Source organism: Macaca thibetana, chromosome 20 (genome assembly GCF_024542745.1).
Source record: "Macaca thibetana thibetana isolate TM-01 chromosome 20, ASM2454274v1, whole genome shotgun sequence".
Classification (NCBI taxonomy): domain Eukaryota; kingdom Metazoa; phylum Chordata; class Mammalia; order Primates; family Cercopithecidae; genus Macaca; species Macaca thibetana.
This window is the reverse complement of record NC_065597.1, coordinates 68,977,937-68,995,356: the sequence shown is the minus strand read 5'-3', so window position 1 is coordinate 68,995,356 and position 17,420 is coordinate 68,977,937. Positions and strand designations below refer to the sequence as shown.

Below are 17,420 nucleotides of genomic sequence, written 5' to 3'. Positions count from 1 at the left end.
CACCAAATTAGAACAAGAAAATACTTAAAAGAGTTTGCATGCTGTCTTAGGGTGCAACTATGGAGAGGGCATGTTTTAGGTGCTGGGGTCTAAGAGAAATGAAAAGAAAAACCAAGCCAGGTGACTGACAGAAGGCAGGCGACAACCCAGGCTTCCCAGGCTAGCATTTTCTCTTCGGTGCTGTGTTTTTCAGCACACCAACTTGCTGAGAGTTTGCAGCTGACATCTCGAGAAGTATTCTTCTTAAAACTGAGAGAAAATTATTCACCTCATGCAAAAACAAGTGCGATTTACATCTAATATGGGTAATTACTTTTACAGTTAATTAAAAGCGCTCTCATTAAACTCCAGCTGTGATGCCAATGCATAGCTCTTATTTGCAAACAGACCCTTGGTTTCAGCTCACCTGGTGACAGGAGACTCCCACCTGAAATGGGGATGCCTTTCTCCGCACTGTGTTTAATTGTGCTGAGCCAGCAACCCTCCAGTTACCCGGCCTTTTCCCCCACGCCAGCTCTGCTTTTCTGCATGGCTGGATTTTGAGATATGGAAGCCTCTTGTCCTCTCATAACCACACTCAAAAAAAAAAAAAAAAGAGTAAGATGAAGAAAACAAAATAACTCATGGAGGTAGGGGTGCCAAAGAAAGGTAGGGGACTCAAAGAAGTCAAGATGAAAAGCCTGCTATCTTTATTTGAATAATAGTTTGGTTGGAGATTGTTGTTTTGTAGTTGTTTTGGCCTTACAGCTTTTTCCTGCCTAAGAAGATACTTACTGTCAAAGAAAATATCTCCTAGGCCCCCTGAAATTCCTCCAAATGTTTATAAAATCAGCAGCTCTGCCCTGCAACCTACCCAACGAAGGTAAACTTTACTCCCTTGGTTAAATTGATTTGTGTTGAGATTTTACTTAGTTTACATGCGTTGTTTGCTGTTTCTATGATTTCAGGTGAAACATCTCTTACAACCTGAGTCATCTTCACATTTAGCTTGAAGCCATAGACTTTTCGGAATATTCTTTGCCTTGAAACAAATCTCTGCCACACTGAACCTTCTTAAACACATATTAATAAAATGTTTCCTTACATGATCACATCCCTAGTACGTAATTAGGGCTTAGTAATGAAAGCATACAGTCATTTGAGACTTAAATTTTGAAGGCACAGAAAGATTGAGAAATGTAACAAAGTTTACGGACCTGATGAATTAGATCCTCTGGTATAGGGCTGGGTGGTTTTGGTATTTTTTGCAAAGTTATTTGCTCCCATCTGCTGGCCATATATGATATTGCAGGTGCTGAGCAAATTTGTGAATGGAAAAGGAAGTGAATAAAATCTATCACTGCAAACATTTTATACACTTCTTCATGTATTCACGTGAACTGATTTGAATCTTGGTTTTTTTGTGTGTGGCTGGAGGGGGGTAAGTGAACACAGACCCTGAAGAATTATGCTGAAAGGCAAGCATGATTTCAAATTTTTACTAACATCGGAGTTACTCAAGTTTTGAAAGCCAGAACACACTCGTTTTCTATAATAAGGCAATTAACTTTAGAACATTAGTTTAAATATTCAAATTCAAGCACAGTATATTGTATAAGGGAAAGTATAAAATACATAGCTGGTAGACCAGATGGATTTCAATCTCCCTTATGCCATTAACCATCGGAATATGAGGCCAATTCCCTACAGTCTGAAACTCAATTTTTTCACCTGTAAAATGGAAACATTGGGCCACAGGGTCCCTAAGGCTTAAGCTTATTCTAAAAATCTGAGTCTTTGTGAAGGTTAAAAAATAATAATAAGGCTGAGCCCTCTGGCTTATGCCTGTAATCCCAGCACTTTCGGAGGCCAAGGTAGGTCAATAACCTGAGGTCAGGAGTTCGAGACAAGCCTGGCCAACATGGGGAAACCCCATCTGTACTAAAAATACAAAACATAGCCAGATGTGGTAACATGCATCTGTAATCCCAGCTACGAGGTAGGCTGAGGCAGAAGAATCCCTTGAACCCAGGAGGCAGAGTTTGCAGCGAGCCAAGATCACGCCACTGCACTCCAATGTGGGTGACAGAGCGAGACTCCATCTCAAAATAATAATATAGGTTGCATAAAATCACCAGTATGTTCTTAGTATCTAAACTCATATTCATTGACTTGTTTTAAATTAGAAGCAGTTGTTATTTTCAGAAGAATAGGGAACGGAAGCATGCCTCCAAACTATCAGAAAGCTTGCCTTTGCAATAGGAGACCATTTGTAATGTTGAGTGAAGGTTTAAAATGCAGTTTGAATTCTTTTTGGAGTCTGATGTCAAAATGTAGCTTGTCTGAGTATTATAAACTGTTCTGCCATAACATTTATTTTCTGTTGAAAAAGGAAGAGCTAAACCTTCTTCCTCAGCAGTAATCATTTCCTCAGTTGATCACAAGCCAATTTGGGCTTGTTCGATGGAACCTTTGGCTGTGTCTCCCCACACTCCTGCGTAGTGGCTGAAACTCTCCTGTATTTCCTATGAAAAGCTCTCTGGGACTTTGTATTTGAATCCAGGAGAACAGTGCTGTGTCCAGGATATATGATCCTTACTTAGCTTCTCATGACAAGTATAAGCATCCTGGTCTTTTCTTTCCATCGCTCTTCCAGAATGAATGACTACAATTTAGAGGTTTTCAGGGGCTGTATTGTGGAAACACCTGGGCCCCGGAGCATAGCATAGCTGCCTATGATTGCCCTGGGATTCCTTTAAAGGAGTTTTTCTTGTCCCCTAGAGCTTAGACTAACTGGAGGTGACCTCTGGACCACAGTTATCTTTTCTCAGTGTTAAGTAGCCAAGTATCATGCAAGAGAGATCAGCACAAGGGGCTCCTTGATCCTCCGTATTTATTTTCTGTGACTTCTGTAGCAAATCATCACAATCTTAGGTGGCTTAAAACAACCGAAATATATTCTCTGACAGCTCTAGAGGCTCTAAGTCCAAATTGAAGGTGTGAGCAGGGCGGTTCTCCCAGCAAAGGTTCTGGGGAGAATGCATCCTTGCCTCTTCCAGAGTCTGGTAGCTGGGTGTCCCATGGCTTGTAGCAGCATCTCTGTAATCCCCACCTGTCTTCACATGGCTTTCTCTTCTCTTCTGTCTCTTAAAAGGATACTTGTTATTGGATTTAGAACCCACACAGATAATACAGGATTTTCTCATTTCAAGACCCTTAATTATGTCTGCAAAGATCCCATTTCCAAACAAGATCACATTCACAGGCACTAGTGACTAATTGCCTTGAGCATATCCTTTGGGGGGCTACTGTTGAACCCAATACTGGCTACTCGCTTCTAAACCCTCTGAGCTCTTGGGAGCCTCATCGGCCGGGGTTTCTCTCCACCTGTTCTCGGGAACCTTTAAAACTGCCGGATACTTCAGAGCTGGGAATGATGCTGGTACGGGATCCAGGATGCTGGCATCCCTGCATTGTGGGCATGAATAACCCTGACCTACAAAAATTATCAAAAACAACCAACACACCAAGTGTAGAAGAAAAGACATCTCTCTCAGGAGAGAGAACTGCTTCTGAAAAGAACGGACACACCAGTGCTTTGATGTCTAAAAGCTCGAAGAACTGAGAGACAGAGAAAACTTTAAAAATAGAAAGGTTTTTTTATTTTTTATTTTTGAGACGGAGTCTTGCTCTGTGCCCCAGGCTGGAGTGCAGTGGCGAGATCTCGGCTCACTGCAAGCTCCGCCTCCCGGGTTCACACCATTCTCCTGCCTCAGCCTCCCAAGTAGCTGGGACTACAGGCGCTAGCCACCACGGCCGGCTAATTTTCTTGTATTTTTAGTAGAGACGGGGTTTCACCGTGTTAGCCAGGATGGTCTCGATCTCCTGACCTCGTGATCCGCCCGTCTCGGCCTCCCAAAGTGCTGGGATTACAGGCTTGAGCCACCGCGCCCGGCCATAGAAATGTTTTTAAGTTCTCAATGCTTCACTCAGAACCAGATTTCACAAAGCCTGTTGGAAGATGTCATCAAGGAGAGCTGACATTTACTGAGAACTTGCCATATGCTTAAGACCCTGGCATGTATTGGGTACGCCTAGCCACGAACGAGGCAACCGTGATTGTTGTTATCCTTCTCTTACAGATGGGGAAACTGAGGCTAAGCAAAGCCGGCCTCCTTGTGCAGGGTTCCAGAACTGGTGTGGATGAGTCCAGTAGGAGAGACCCTAGCAGTGTGATTCTGCTATCTGTGCAGAATCCCATCTGTCACCAGCAACAGAGCCTCCGCTGTTCAGGGTTTCCCAGCTACAAAAAGTAGAAGGGCTGGCCTCTGTCGGGAAGTTGATTGCTTGGTGATGAGTCCACAGCTCGAAATTCATACTTAACACTTAAGTAGTTGAGCTGTTTTCCAAGTGAAGTGGTCGAGTGGGGCTGAAGTACTTGCTTGACGACTCCGGTTCAGAAAAGGTCAGGTCGGAACCCATCCAGAGACACCAGCTCTAGGCAGAGCGATCCGAACAATAATTTGTTCTCGCCAAAGTGACATTTTTCCAATTTGAGTCCAGCATTGTTCAGAAGCAAATGCGGTCCCCTGGGGTGTCTCCCGCATAGATCTGCAGCAGATGACGAACCAACAATATCATCTAAATAAAAAATCCAGCATGGGCTTAGTAAATTAATCCTGACAAGAATAAATTGAATAATCTTAGGGAAATGGCAAGAGCTCTGATTCTGCCAGATGGCTCTTTTCTGTCGCTTGCGTGGGTCCTCGGTGGCAGATTAAGAACAAAAATCTGTCTTTGGTTTATTGATTTCGTTAGTGCGTTGATTAACACCTGCCACTTCTGTGTGGGTAAATCATAATCGGATATGGACTCTTCTTGGCAAACCTAACATATTTTCGCTCGAGGAGAGAAAGGAAATGCTTATTTCACCTGGTCAGAATGGGCACAAGCAGACAGAGAGCTACTTTTTCTCACCTCATCTCTCAGTGATATTTTCTAGGTTTAAAAGTAAGCTGTGGTTTTCATCACTCCCATTTCGAGTTAATCTCCCATTTCTGTTTAGGTTTCTTAGCAGACAAATTCAAGGAGAGGTTTTAGTAAGAGTGAGGGGGTATTTTTTCTGACTCAGTGTCCGAAGTCAATCAGAGACTTCAGCCATTAATTTAGGAGACAGGGTGAGAAAAGGAAGATGCCACGTGTACACACGATCCCGTGTCCTAGGAATGGGCCTTACAGGTCGTCTGGGAACCTTGTCTTAGTCAGCCTGCGATGCCCTAACAAACCACCATTGACTGGGTAGCTTCTGAACAGAACGTTTACTTTATCATCGTTCTTGTGGCTGGATATTCAAGATCGAGGTGCCAGGAATGTCAGGTTCTGATGAGGGCGCTCTTCCTGGTTTGTAGACCGTCATTCTCAGTGGGTCCTCATGTGGACATTCCTGGGCTTGTGCTACCAGAGAGAGAGAGAGAAAGAATAGCTGGTGTCTCTTCTTGAAAGGATACTAATTCTTTCTTTTTACTTTTTTTTTTTTTTTGAGATGGAGTCTCGCTGTGTTGCCCAGGCTCAAGTGCAGTGACATGATCTTGGGGCTCGCTGCAACTTCCGCCTCCCAGGTTCAAATGATTATCCTGCCTCAGCCTCCCAAGTAGCTGGGATTATAGGTGCCCATCACCACACCTGGCTAATTTTTGTATTATATTGAAATACAATGGGATTTCACCTTGTTGGCCATGTTGGTCTCGAGCTCCTGACCTCAAGTGATATACCTGCCTCAGCCTCCTAAAGTGATGGGATTATAGGCGTGAGTCACCAAACCCAGCCAAGGACACTAATTCTTAGGACCTCATTTAACCTTAATCATTTCCTTAGAGGCCCCATCTCCAAATACAGCCTCACTGAGGATTACAGCTATGACATATGAATTTTAGGGGGGACACACACATTCAGTCCATCATACTATTGTTAAAATGTTGATTCTGATTCGATGTGTCTGGGGTGAGGTGTGATGTGTTGCATTCTTTTTTAAAGACGGGGTCTTGCTCTGTCACTAGGCTGGAGTGCAGTGGTACAATCCTAGCTCACTGCACCCTTGACTAGAGTCTTGTTCTTTCTTGCCCAGCCTGGAGTGCAGTGGTGCAGTCTCGGTTTACTGCAACTTCAGTCTACCAGGTTCAAGTGATTCTCATGCACACCTATAGTTGAAATTACAGATGTGTGCCACCACAGCCAGCTAATTTTTGTATTTTTAGTAGACACAGGTGTTTCACCATGTTGGCCAGGCTGGTCTTGAACTCTTGACCTCAAGTGATCCACCTGCCTTGGCTTCCCAAAGTGCTGGGATTACAGACATGAGCCACTGCACCCGGCCTCAAGTGATCCTTCCATTTCAGCTTCCCAAGTAGCTGGGACCACAGGCGCATACCACCCCACCTAGCTAATTTTTTTCTTTGCTTATTATGTTTTTTGTAGAGACACCATCTCACTAAGTTTTCCAGGCTGGTCTTCAACTCCTGGACTCGAGCAATCCTCTAGACTCGGCCTCCCAAAGTGCTGGGATTACAGGCATGATGCATTTTAACCCGCTCTCAGGGTCACCATAGTTGCTGGGGTGCAGACTGCGCATTAAGTAGGAAGTTCCTCATACTTCCCGTATGCACAGATGAGGGAAACTTGCTGAAGGACTGCATGGTTATTAAATAGTGGCACCCTGCTTTAAGAGTCTAATGCCGTGAGTCTAATGTCAGGCGTCTCATACCAAAACTGGAATTATCCGCAGCCCTGTCCTCCCACCCTTCAGTCTTCAGTCCACTGCCACATCCCCTGGAGGGCTTGGTAGCATGCATCGATGGGCCCTCACCCATTGAATTTTGGATTCAGTAAGTGAGGATTCTTCCATGCAAACCTCTTATTTTTCGCTTCGGGAGAGAGCGGAAATGCATCTTTCACCTGGTCAGAACAGGCAGAAGCAGACAGAGAGGTGCTTTTTCTCACCTCATTTCTCAATGGCATTTTCTACAGAAAATAGAGCCTGAGAATGTGGATTTTTTTCCTTATTTATGTTAACTGACAAAAGTTACATATATTTATCGTGTACAACGTGATGTTTGGAATGTGCGTACATTGTGGAATGTCTCAGTAGAGCTAATATTATATACGTTACCTCACATTGTCATTTTTTTGTGGTTAGAACACATAACATCTACTTTTTAATCAATTTTCAAGATTACAATACGTTATTGTTAACTGTAGTCACCATGTTGTATAATATTTGAACTTACTCCTCCTAACTGAAATTTTATGTCTTTAGGCCCATGTCTCCCCAACAAACCCCCTGGTAGAGAGGGGAGTTCTTGCCAGCCCCAGGTAACCACCATTGTACTCTTTAATATATTTTTTATATTTATTTCATGCAGCATTGGTCTTTCTGTAACTAGTTTATTCAACTTAACATAATGTTCTCCAGGTTCACCCATGTTGTTACAATGACAGGCTTTCCTTCTTTATTAAGGCTGAAATGGTATTCCATTGTGTCTATATGCCACATTTGCTTTATCTGGTTCTTCCTTGATGGACACTTAGTTTTTTGCTTTTTGGTTTATTTCAATAGGTTTCTGGGGAACAGGTGGTGTTTGGTTACATGAATGAGTTCTTCACTGGTGGTTTCTGAGATTTTGATGCAACCATCACCCAAGCAGTGTACACTGTACACGATGTATAGCCTTTTACCCCTCACCACTCCCCAACCTTTCCCCTGAGTCCCCAAAGCCCACTGTATCATTCTTATGCCTTTGCTTCCTCATCGCTTAGCTCCCACTTATGACTGAGAACATGCAATGTTCCATTTTCCATTCCTGTCTTATTTCACTTAGAATAATGGTCTCCAGTTCCATCCAGGTGGCTGTGAATGCCATTATTTCATTCATTTTTATGGCTGAGTAATATTCCTTTATATATATATTGGGGAAGTATTTTATTACATATATATAATATATAGTATTCCATTGTGTGTGTGTGTGTGTGTGTGTGTATTGGGAAAGTATTCTGTTTTATATGTATAGTATGTTATATATTGTATTCATATATATATACACACACACATATAGCATTCAATATACCACACTTTCTTCACCCACTTGTTGATTGATTGATGGGCATTTGGGCTGGTTCCATATTTTTGCAGTTGTGAATTGTGCTGCTGTAAACATGTGGAATATTCAGTTTGATTCCCTTTCTTAGCTCTTGTGAATAATGCTGCAATGAAGAAGGAAGTGCAGAGATCTCTTTGACATATGGATTTCATTTCCTTTCAGTGAATATTCAGTAGCGGGATTGCTGGATCATACAGTACATCTATTTTTAATTTTTTGAGAAGCCTCCACACCGTTTTCCATAATAACTGTAAGAATATGCATTTTTAACAGCAGCTCATGCTGCTGGTCGGAGAGTCTCACTTTGAGAAGCACATCTAAGCAAGGAAAAAGAGTGAAACCTGTGGCCTAAATTACGTTAGCTGACCAAACCACCTTGAGGAAAATAAAATTACCTGGAGGGAAGGGAAAGCACCTGATTGGGGACCGCTTCTGATTTCGGATTTAAGCTTCCTCATTGTGTGATTCAGGGTCAGTTACCTAATGGCTAGTCACAATTATCACACCACAAGGTAACTAAGGAATACCCATTTTGTTTGATTGTTGGTAATTTAGAGGCAGTAAGAAAAACACCATGCACAGTACCTGGCACAAAAGAGGGAGGTATTCAATCGTTGCTCACCAGTTCAGTCCCACTTGACTGATAGGAAACAGTCTGTTCTACATACAACAAGACATTTGCTATACAGATCTTCACCTTATTATATTGTCTCTCTTTGTTCCACTCTGGATTCAAAGGGACCTAGAATTTACTGGGTTTACTAATAAATCATCAGCTTCTCATATTAACCTTTCCTCATGATGCATCCACAGAGAGAACCCCACTACTTCTTGGTGAGAAAAACAGCATTTCTATCGAGTTAACCAAAGTGGAGTCCCTAATGTTTTTTGTTTGTTTAAGTGGTTGGTTTGTTGGTTGTTTTTTGGAAATGGAGTCTCACTTTGTCGCCCAGGCTGAAGTACAATGGCACGATCCCAGCTCGCTGCAACCTCCGCCTGCCAGGCTCAAGCAATTCTCCTGCCTCAGCCTCCCAAGTAGCTGGGATTACAGGCGTGCACCACCACACCCAGCTAATTTTGTATTTTTAGTAGAGACGGAGTTTCACCACGTTAGCCAGGCTGATCTCGAGCTCCCGACCTCAGGTGATCCACCTGCCTCGGTCTTCCAAAGTGCTGGGATTACAGACGTGAGCCACCATGCCCCGCCTGGAGCCCCTAATGTTTGTAACCACCTATACCACCCTGCACATCCATACCCTCCCTGCCTCCATGGAGAGCATGGCCAGGCTACAGACCTGGCAATGGCCCCTAGCCACCATCTTTCTCTCCCACACGACATCCTCTCTTTAAAGACGTCCCTTTGATTCTGTCTGGCCTCTGACTACTTCTCTTCCCTTCCCCTGCCACATCCTCATCCAGCCACCATCATCTCACACCTGTGACTCCTGTGGTAGCCCCCAGACTGGTCTCTCTCCACTTAAATTTGTAACCCCTGACTGCCTGTTCTATTAAAATAGAAGTCAGGTCATGACTGTCCTCTCTCCAGAATGCCTGAGTGAAACCCACAAGTGCCGCTGAGGATGTGGACAGATTGGAACCCTTGCGCACTGTTAGTGGAGATGTAAAATGGTGCACCTGCTATGGAAAATAGTAGGGTGGTTCCTCAAAAAATGAAACATTGAATTACCATGGGTTTGGCAATCTCACTTCTGGGCATACGCGCAAAAGAATTGAAAGCAGGGACTTGAATAGATACGTACACACCCATGTTCATAGCAGCATCGTTCACAATAGCCAAAAGGTGGAAACAGCCCAAATGTCTATCCACAGATGGTGCTTATGAATGGATAAACAAAATGTGGTCTCTCCATACAGTGCAATGTTATTCATCCTTAATAAGAATGAAATTCTAACACATGCTACCACATGGATGAACCTTGAAGACATTATGCTAAGTGAAATAAGCCGGGCACAGAAGGACAAATGTTGTATGATTCCACTTATACAAGTGTTACAGCCTCAATTGTGTAACTCTAAAATTCATATACTGAAATCGCAACTTCCAATGTGACTGCGTTTGGAGATTAGGCCTCTAAGGAGGTAATTCAGGTTAAATGACGTCATGAGTCTTAATCCAATAGGATTGGTGGTCTTATAAGAAAAGAAAGATGGCCAGGTGCAGTGGCTCGCACCTGTAATCCCAGCACTTTGGGAGGGTGAGGTGGGCAGATCATGAGGTCAAGAGATTGAGAGCATCCTGGCCAATATGGTGAAATCCCATCTCTACTAATAATACAAATTTGGCTGGGTGTTGTGGTGTGCGCCTGTAGTCCCAGCTACTCAGGAGGCTGAGACGGAAGAATCACTTGAACCTGGGAGGTGGAGGTTGCAGTGAGTCAAGGTTGTGCCACTGCACTCCAGCCTGGCGGCAGAGCTAGACTCCATCTCAGAAAAAAAGAAAGAAAGGTAGATAGATAGATATCTCATAGATCTGTCTTCCTCTCTCTCTCTCTGAAAAAGTACAGAGCAGCAGCTATGTGAGGCACCGTGAGAAGGAGGCAGCTACAAGCCAGGAAGAGAGGCCTCACCAGGAACCCCGACAGGACCCTGACCTTGAACTTCCATCCCCAGAACTCTAAGAAAATGAATTTCAGTCGTTGAAGTCACCTAGTCTCTAGTATTTTTATGGCATTCCTAGCAGACTTACACAATGAGCTGAGTCTAGAATAGCAAAATCCACAGAGACAGAAAGCAGAAGGTGGTTTTTAGGGGCTCTGGGAGGGGAAAGTGAGGAGTTACTGTTTAATGGATACAGGTAGAAAAATGAAAAAATTCTGGAGATGGAGGGTGGTGATGGTTGCATAGCAGTTTGAATGGGTAATGCCTCAGAACTGTGCACCTACAATGGTAAAATTGTTAATGATACGTGTATTTTATCACAATAAGATAGTAAAACTCTGAGGAGTTTCTCATTGTTCTCAGAATAAAAGTAAACATCTTCCTGTGATCTCATTCACCTTTATTTTCCTCCCTTTATTTTCCTCTCTTGCTTCCCTCTAGCCACAGTGGCCTCCTCTTACTTGGCTCTGTCCAATGCATTGCCCCCTTGGGGCTTTGAACTTGCTCTCCCTTTGCCTGGGACATTCTTCCCCAGTTGGCTACTTGGCTCATCCCCCTAACTTCCTTCAAGCCTTTGGTCAATTTCCACTTTTTCAACAAAAATCAACATCTTATTCCCCTATCCTTGGCATTTCCCATCCCCTCTCCTTGGCTTACTTTTCTTCATAGTACATATTCTTTCTGGAATACCATTAAGTGATACGCATTGTTTAATGCTTGTCTTGTTTAGAAGAATGTAAACATCACCAGGACGGGCCTGCCATGTGTCTTATACATTGTTCAGTCCTCCATGCCTAGAACAAGGTCTAGCAGCCAACAGATGCTAAAAAAAATCTTCCATATGAATAAATTAATGCCACAATTGCTTGTGGGACTGTGCCTGTCATTTTGTCTAATTAGTGAGTTCTCTGAGGGTAGGAATTATGTTTGTTTCACCTTTTCATACCAGGACAACAAGAAAAAAATGCAGAAAAAATAGGTGTGCAGTAAACATGAATGCGTGAATGAGTGGAATGGTAGATGGATCAGTGGACAGATGGATGGGTGGGTGGATGAGTGGCTGGGTGGAGGGATGAATGGAGGATACATGAAGGAAGGAAGGATGGATAGATGAGTGGATAGAGGATGGATAGATGGATGGATGGGTGGGTAGATGGATGGGTGGATGGATGAATAGGTGGGTGGATGGATGGATGAGTAGATGGATGGGAGAAGGATGCAGAATAGATGGATGACCAGATAGATGGGGATGGCTGGGTAGATGACTGGATGGATGAATGGATGCAAAGATGAATGAGGGTGGATGGGCAGGTGAGTAGATGATTGATGGATAGAGGATGGATGAAGGATGAATGGATGGATGGATAGAGGAAGGATGGGTGGGTGGATGAATGGATAGATGGGTGGATGGATAGGGGAAGGATGCAGAATGAATGATGAATGGATGATTAGATGAATAGACATGGCTTGTTGGGTGGATGGATGGATAGAGGATGGATGGTTGTATGGTTGGAAGGATAAAAAATCGATGGTAATAGTTTGTGTTGAAGTGAGAGATATCTGACTATCCTCAATTTTGAATGGCAGAGATATTAAAGGTAGTTTCTGCTGATGTGAACAATTGTATGGGGGGCAGATTATTTTATGAGTCATCAGTTCCTCTTTGCTATGGCCTCTGATCCATAGCCTTTGCCTACACTCCACATCTGCATGTAATAAAACTTACTTATGACATCCATATGTCTCCAATGCAAACACCACAGCATATACCTCTAAAAAGCACTATAAAGAGCAATGACTCGAGAAGGAACTGTTAGAAGCATGAGCTCTTTATTATTTTAAAGGGCATTTCAACAACACCACTGAATGTTCACTGACCATAAGTCTGACTCCTGTTCCTTCTCTCACTTTCCTTTTCTTCTCTTCTCAGGATATCAAAGCAGACTGCAATACCTGCGTGGAAATAGAAGACAGAAAGGCGAGTCAATATTTTTCATTTTTAGAGTTTCAAACAGAACAAGAACTCTGTAAATGGAACCCCAGTGTTTAAGTCATGCCTCTCTTGATGATGGTTTGTAGGTGATTCATGGTCTATTACATATTTAAAGATGATCAGACTTAAAAATACTTGTCATTTTACTCCTTTACAATCTGTGTTACTTCTGATGGCTTCATAAAGAGTGCGTATTGCAATTTTTATAAAAAATATGGTGCTGATTTCTCTTTCAGTCGTACCCTTCTTTTCAGGAAAATACTTAATCTGTTAACTCTTGTCCCATTGAAGTTGAATATTGATGTTGATGTTTATTATGTATATCATATGTATGATTATATTATTACATACATTATAGAATATATAATATTGGGCTTCCCAGGGTGCGTCCCTATATATCTGGCTCATACACTTGAAAAAGAGTTCACGGCCAGTTGTGGTAGCTCATGCCTGTAATCCCAACACTTTGGGAGGCAGAGGTGGGTGGATCACCTGAGGTCAGGAGTTGGAGACCAGCCTGTCCAACATGGTGAAACCCCGTATCTACTAAAAATGCAAAAATTAGCCGGGTGTGGTGGCACGCGCCTGTAATCCCAGCTACTTGGGAGACGGCGGCAGGAGAATCACTTGAACCTGGGTGGCGGAGATTGCAGTGAGCCGAAATTGCACCAGTGCACTCCAGCCTGGGTGACAGAATGAGCCTCCAGCTCAAAAAGGAAAAAAAAAAAAGAGCTTGCCCTCAATTTCTATCATGACACATTCACACGAGCCACAGCTTCCTATTTGAGATTAAGGGGGAGGGGGCAATGTCATTTTCTACATATTTAGAGTCCCTTCACCCATTTATCTTCTTTGCTACACTTAGTGTGAATCCCCTCAGGAAAAGCAAGTGTTAGACAATTGTTTGTTAATATTTTCACAGTCTCTTTTTATTGACAAGAGTTCACAGACATTTCTGTAGCAAAGCACATCCAAGGAGATCAAATTTTACCCTGTGTACGCCTTGGATCCAAAGAGGTCAAATAAGCGAGTTGAGAGTATATACCTCCTGGCTACTTTTGACATCATTCCACAAGTTTGAAAGATGTTTCCCTTTTCAAGTGTACCATGATTGTCAAATGGGTTATTATTTCAAGCAGAGGTTTTCAGCTTTGATTGTATGATGACTTGGGCATATCTGCTGATTAATAAGGTGGGGGAGGACATCTCAAAACAAAAATTTGCTTTTAAATAAAAAGCAGTTGCCACTCATTATTTTAAGGAGCGCTAATCTCCTCACACTGGGAAGAATAATGATACAGTAGGTTAAATTCAATCTGCGTGATCCCACCTTTCAGTTGTGTGTTGCTCTAGTTTGCAGGCAGAGAAATTTCAATTCACGTTTGCGTTCACCATGTGTTTGCGTGCTGGTATATGCATGTGTGTATTCTGTGAGTTGGACAGATGGAATTGCTGCTTCGGTGAAGCGTGTGTCCAAAGTCTTTCACCAATGTTCTGCCCAGCCCAATCATTCCACTCATGTCACAGTGTTTAGAAAGCACATTCCCCAACCTGCTTCCAAAGGTCATTTGCGTTTCCCTTGGACTTTTATGGAATTCATCAGCATGTTTGTCCAGTATCTTTTTTAAAAATTTAACTGCCAACAGCGCTTGCAAGATCACATAGGAACTGATGCTGTTAGAACAACCTGAGCTCCATCATGCACAAGGTAAATAAGCAGCCAGGGTAAGCTCTGGGCAAGGAGAGCCACCCAAGCTCTGCTGCACCTGTGCGAACCGCCTGTGGTTAAGACATCATGATGATGACAACTGCCCAGGTCTCTGCTACTCTGTGATGCATCTTGGTGGGACAAAGTCATTAATGGTCATACCGTGCATATGTGATTTCAGCTCTTCCCAAGAAAGGGGGAAAATATGCACACACAGACACACACACACACACACACTCACTTCTAGTTTTTCCATAAATTGTTGGATTGAGGCAAAAAATGTCAAATGAAACCTTGTTTCTGATGAGTTTTCCCATTGTTTTCTCAACTTGACCTCATATGACTGATAGATAAATTTCCGAACAGCTCGTTGCAGTTAATTGGTGGTGAATCTTAGTGATAAGAAAAGTAATACCCAGTTAAAATTCTCAATGTCTTACTCTCTAAGGACTTTTTATTCTCTCTTTTAAAAAAGGTAACTCCTCTCCTCTCCTCTCCCCTCCTCTCCTCTCCTCTACCCTCCCCTCTACCCCTCCCCTCCCCCCTGCCCTCCCCTCTACCCCCTCCCCTCCCCTCCCCTCCCTTCCCCTCCTCTGCCCTTCCCTCCCCTGCCCTCCTTCCCCTCCCCTGCACTTCCCTCCCTTCCCCCGCCCTTCCCCTCCCCTCCCCATCCCCTCCCTTGCCCTCGCCTCCCCTTCCCTCCCCTCCCTTCTTTTCTTCCTTCACTCTTTTCCCTCCTCCTTTTCTTCCTTCTTTCTCACCTTCCTTCCTTCCTTCTTTTTCCTTCCTTCAAATTCCCAGTAATACAGTGAATCTTATACTCAGGCTATAGTTTCTCTGGTTCTAACTATTGTTAAGAAGAGGTTGGGGGTGAGGTTTTAGGAGGTTGCTTTATATATTGGAGATAGTTCTCTTAATTGAAAAGTCAAGAAGCAAACTCTAATGATCCCACAGAGGCAGCGTGCCCCTCACCCCAGCAGTAGAGCTCCGTCCCCCTCCCTCTCTGCTTGGTGATGTGGTGTGAGGCCACGCAGGGAGACGGTGGCTGCAGCAGCTGGAATGATCACCACCAGGTTCTGGGAGTGCACTCTGGTGCCTCTGCCACAGGGACGTGTAGTTAGGAAATTTCACCACTGGAGTCATGACACTTGCTCCCCCACGTGTGTCTGTGCGTGTCCCTCTCCATTTAATCCAAATGCTTCTGGCAAAATCAGTAATTTGATAAAGTGGCATTGAAGTGACAAGAGATGACAGAGGTGCCAAAATAATAAGTAAACCTGTGTCTGAAGTGGCAGCCTCTTGGCCCATGTGGATTTTTATGACTGTTGAGAGCTCTGAAAGAGAATTGGTGGTGCTTTCTTTAAAGCTTTTTTTTTTTTTCCTGGTTTTGTTTTGTTTTGTTTTGTTTTGTTTTTTTAGTTAAGGGAGCTTCATAGAATCCCTATAGGATGCAATGGCTTCCCAAGAATCACATTATTTTTCATTATTTTTGGTTTTGCTTTCACCTCCCCTGGCTTTCTGTCTACTTCGATTCTAGATATTCCATATAGAAGGATATATTTGTGTACCTTTATCTATACCTATGTATGTTGTTGAATATCTTCTTGATAGAAGAATTTTAGAAAAGATAAAATCTTAGGTTTTCCGTGGAGTCCTGTGGGGCCTCTTTGATTTGTGCCTCATTCCCATTTTCTTGCATTCAGTGGGGCTGTTTACCTTGAGATGAGAGATTTTCCAACTGAATCTTACACCAGACATCATGATAGAAGATAAATGGTGAATTTCAAGAGTGGAAGAGAGCCTTTTTTTGGAAATGAAGTCTCCCTCTGTCTCCAGATTGGAGTGCAGTGGTGTGATCATGATCTCAGCTCACTGCATCCTCTGCCTCCTGGGTTCAAACGATTCTCCTACCTCAGCCTCTCAAGTATCTGGGACTGTAGGCGCTCACCACCATGCCTGGCTAATTTTTGTATTCTTAGTAGAGATGGGGTTTTACCATGTTGGCCAGGATGATCTCGAACTCCTGACCTCGTGATCTGCCCACGTCAGCCTCCCAAAGTGCTGGGATTACAGGTGTGAGCCACCACGCCTGGCCGAGAGCCCTCATCTTAAGAGCAATACAATCGTTCTTCTTGGTCTGCACACAGTCTGGGCTCGATCTGAGGCTTTTCATAGAATAAAAGAACGTTTATCCTCTCCTGTTTTTCTATTTTTCTTTACCCCAGAAGCCTATTTTCTCTCAGGCTGACAGGAAACTAATTATCATTTGGAAAACCTTGCCTGGCTGTTTATGTGGAAATTCATAATGTGTCTTGGAGAGTGGTTTTATGTTTTTCTTTTGCTTCCAAGCCCGCCAATTAGCAGAGCCCCTCTGAATGTACCTCTGCTTGGATGGGTTCCTGGTCATTGCTTACATTGTCCCAGAGGGTGTCCTAGGGAGATGCTAAGGGCTGGTGGAGTTTTTCACCCTTTAATAGGAAGCAGGAGCACAGGTTTTTGTTATGTTTTGTTTTGTTTTCCTCCTGCAGGTGAACATTGTGGAGCTAATGCAGATTTAGCAAAGGTGACGCGAGGTAACCCATCACTTGGAGTACGGCCTCACAAAACCCCATGCATTTGACATTTATAGTACCCGTGTTTCCGCTGGGGCACTGAGGCATTTAAATTCATTTTTATTTGTGGTGCAAAATCCATCTGAATTTCAATACTATTACGAAGACTGAGATTCAGGTGATGAGAGGAGAGGCTGATGGATCAGTCAGGGGGAGAATCTGTCAGGAGGAGACGAGAGCCCATTTGTCAAAGGCTGTAAACACAGACGGGGCTTCCTCTTCTCACTTATCGCCTGGCCCGGTGCAGCTAAACGGGTTCAGATCTGCTATAAAATTGCATGAAAGGAGTTTGAGTGGTTTTCCAAGTTATGGCGACTTTCAGATTGGGTCCCATTGAAGCTGCGGTTGGGAGATAG

The 17,420-nt window shown here is 43.5% G+C and overlaps 1 protein-coding gene across 7 annotated transcripts in view; it reads left to right on the top strand.

Annotated features, from left to right (window-relative positions):
- RBFOX1 (RNA binding fox-1 homolog 1) overlaps positions 1-17,420 on the top strand; it is a 2,487,135-nt gene that overhangs the window by 1,422,998 nt on the left and 1,046,717 nt on the right. For all 7 annotated transcript variants that reach the window (XM_050774301.1, XM_050774299.1, XM_050774300.1 and 4 more), the window contains one exon: positions 12,682-12,729. In XM_050774301.1, the coding sequence (XP_050630258.1) occupies positions 12,682-12,729 (48 nt within the window). The remainder of the gene's footprint in view (positions 1-12,681; positions 12,730-17,420) is intronic.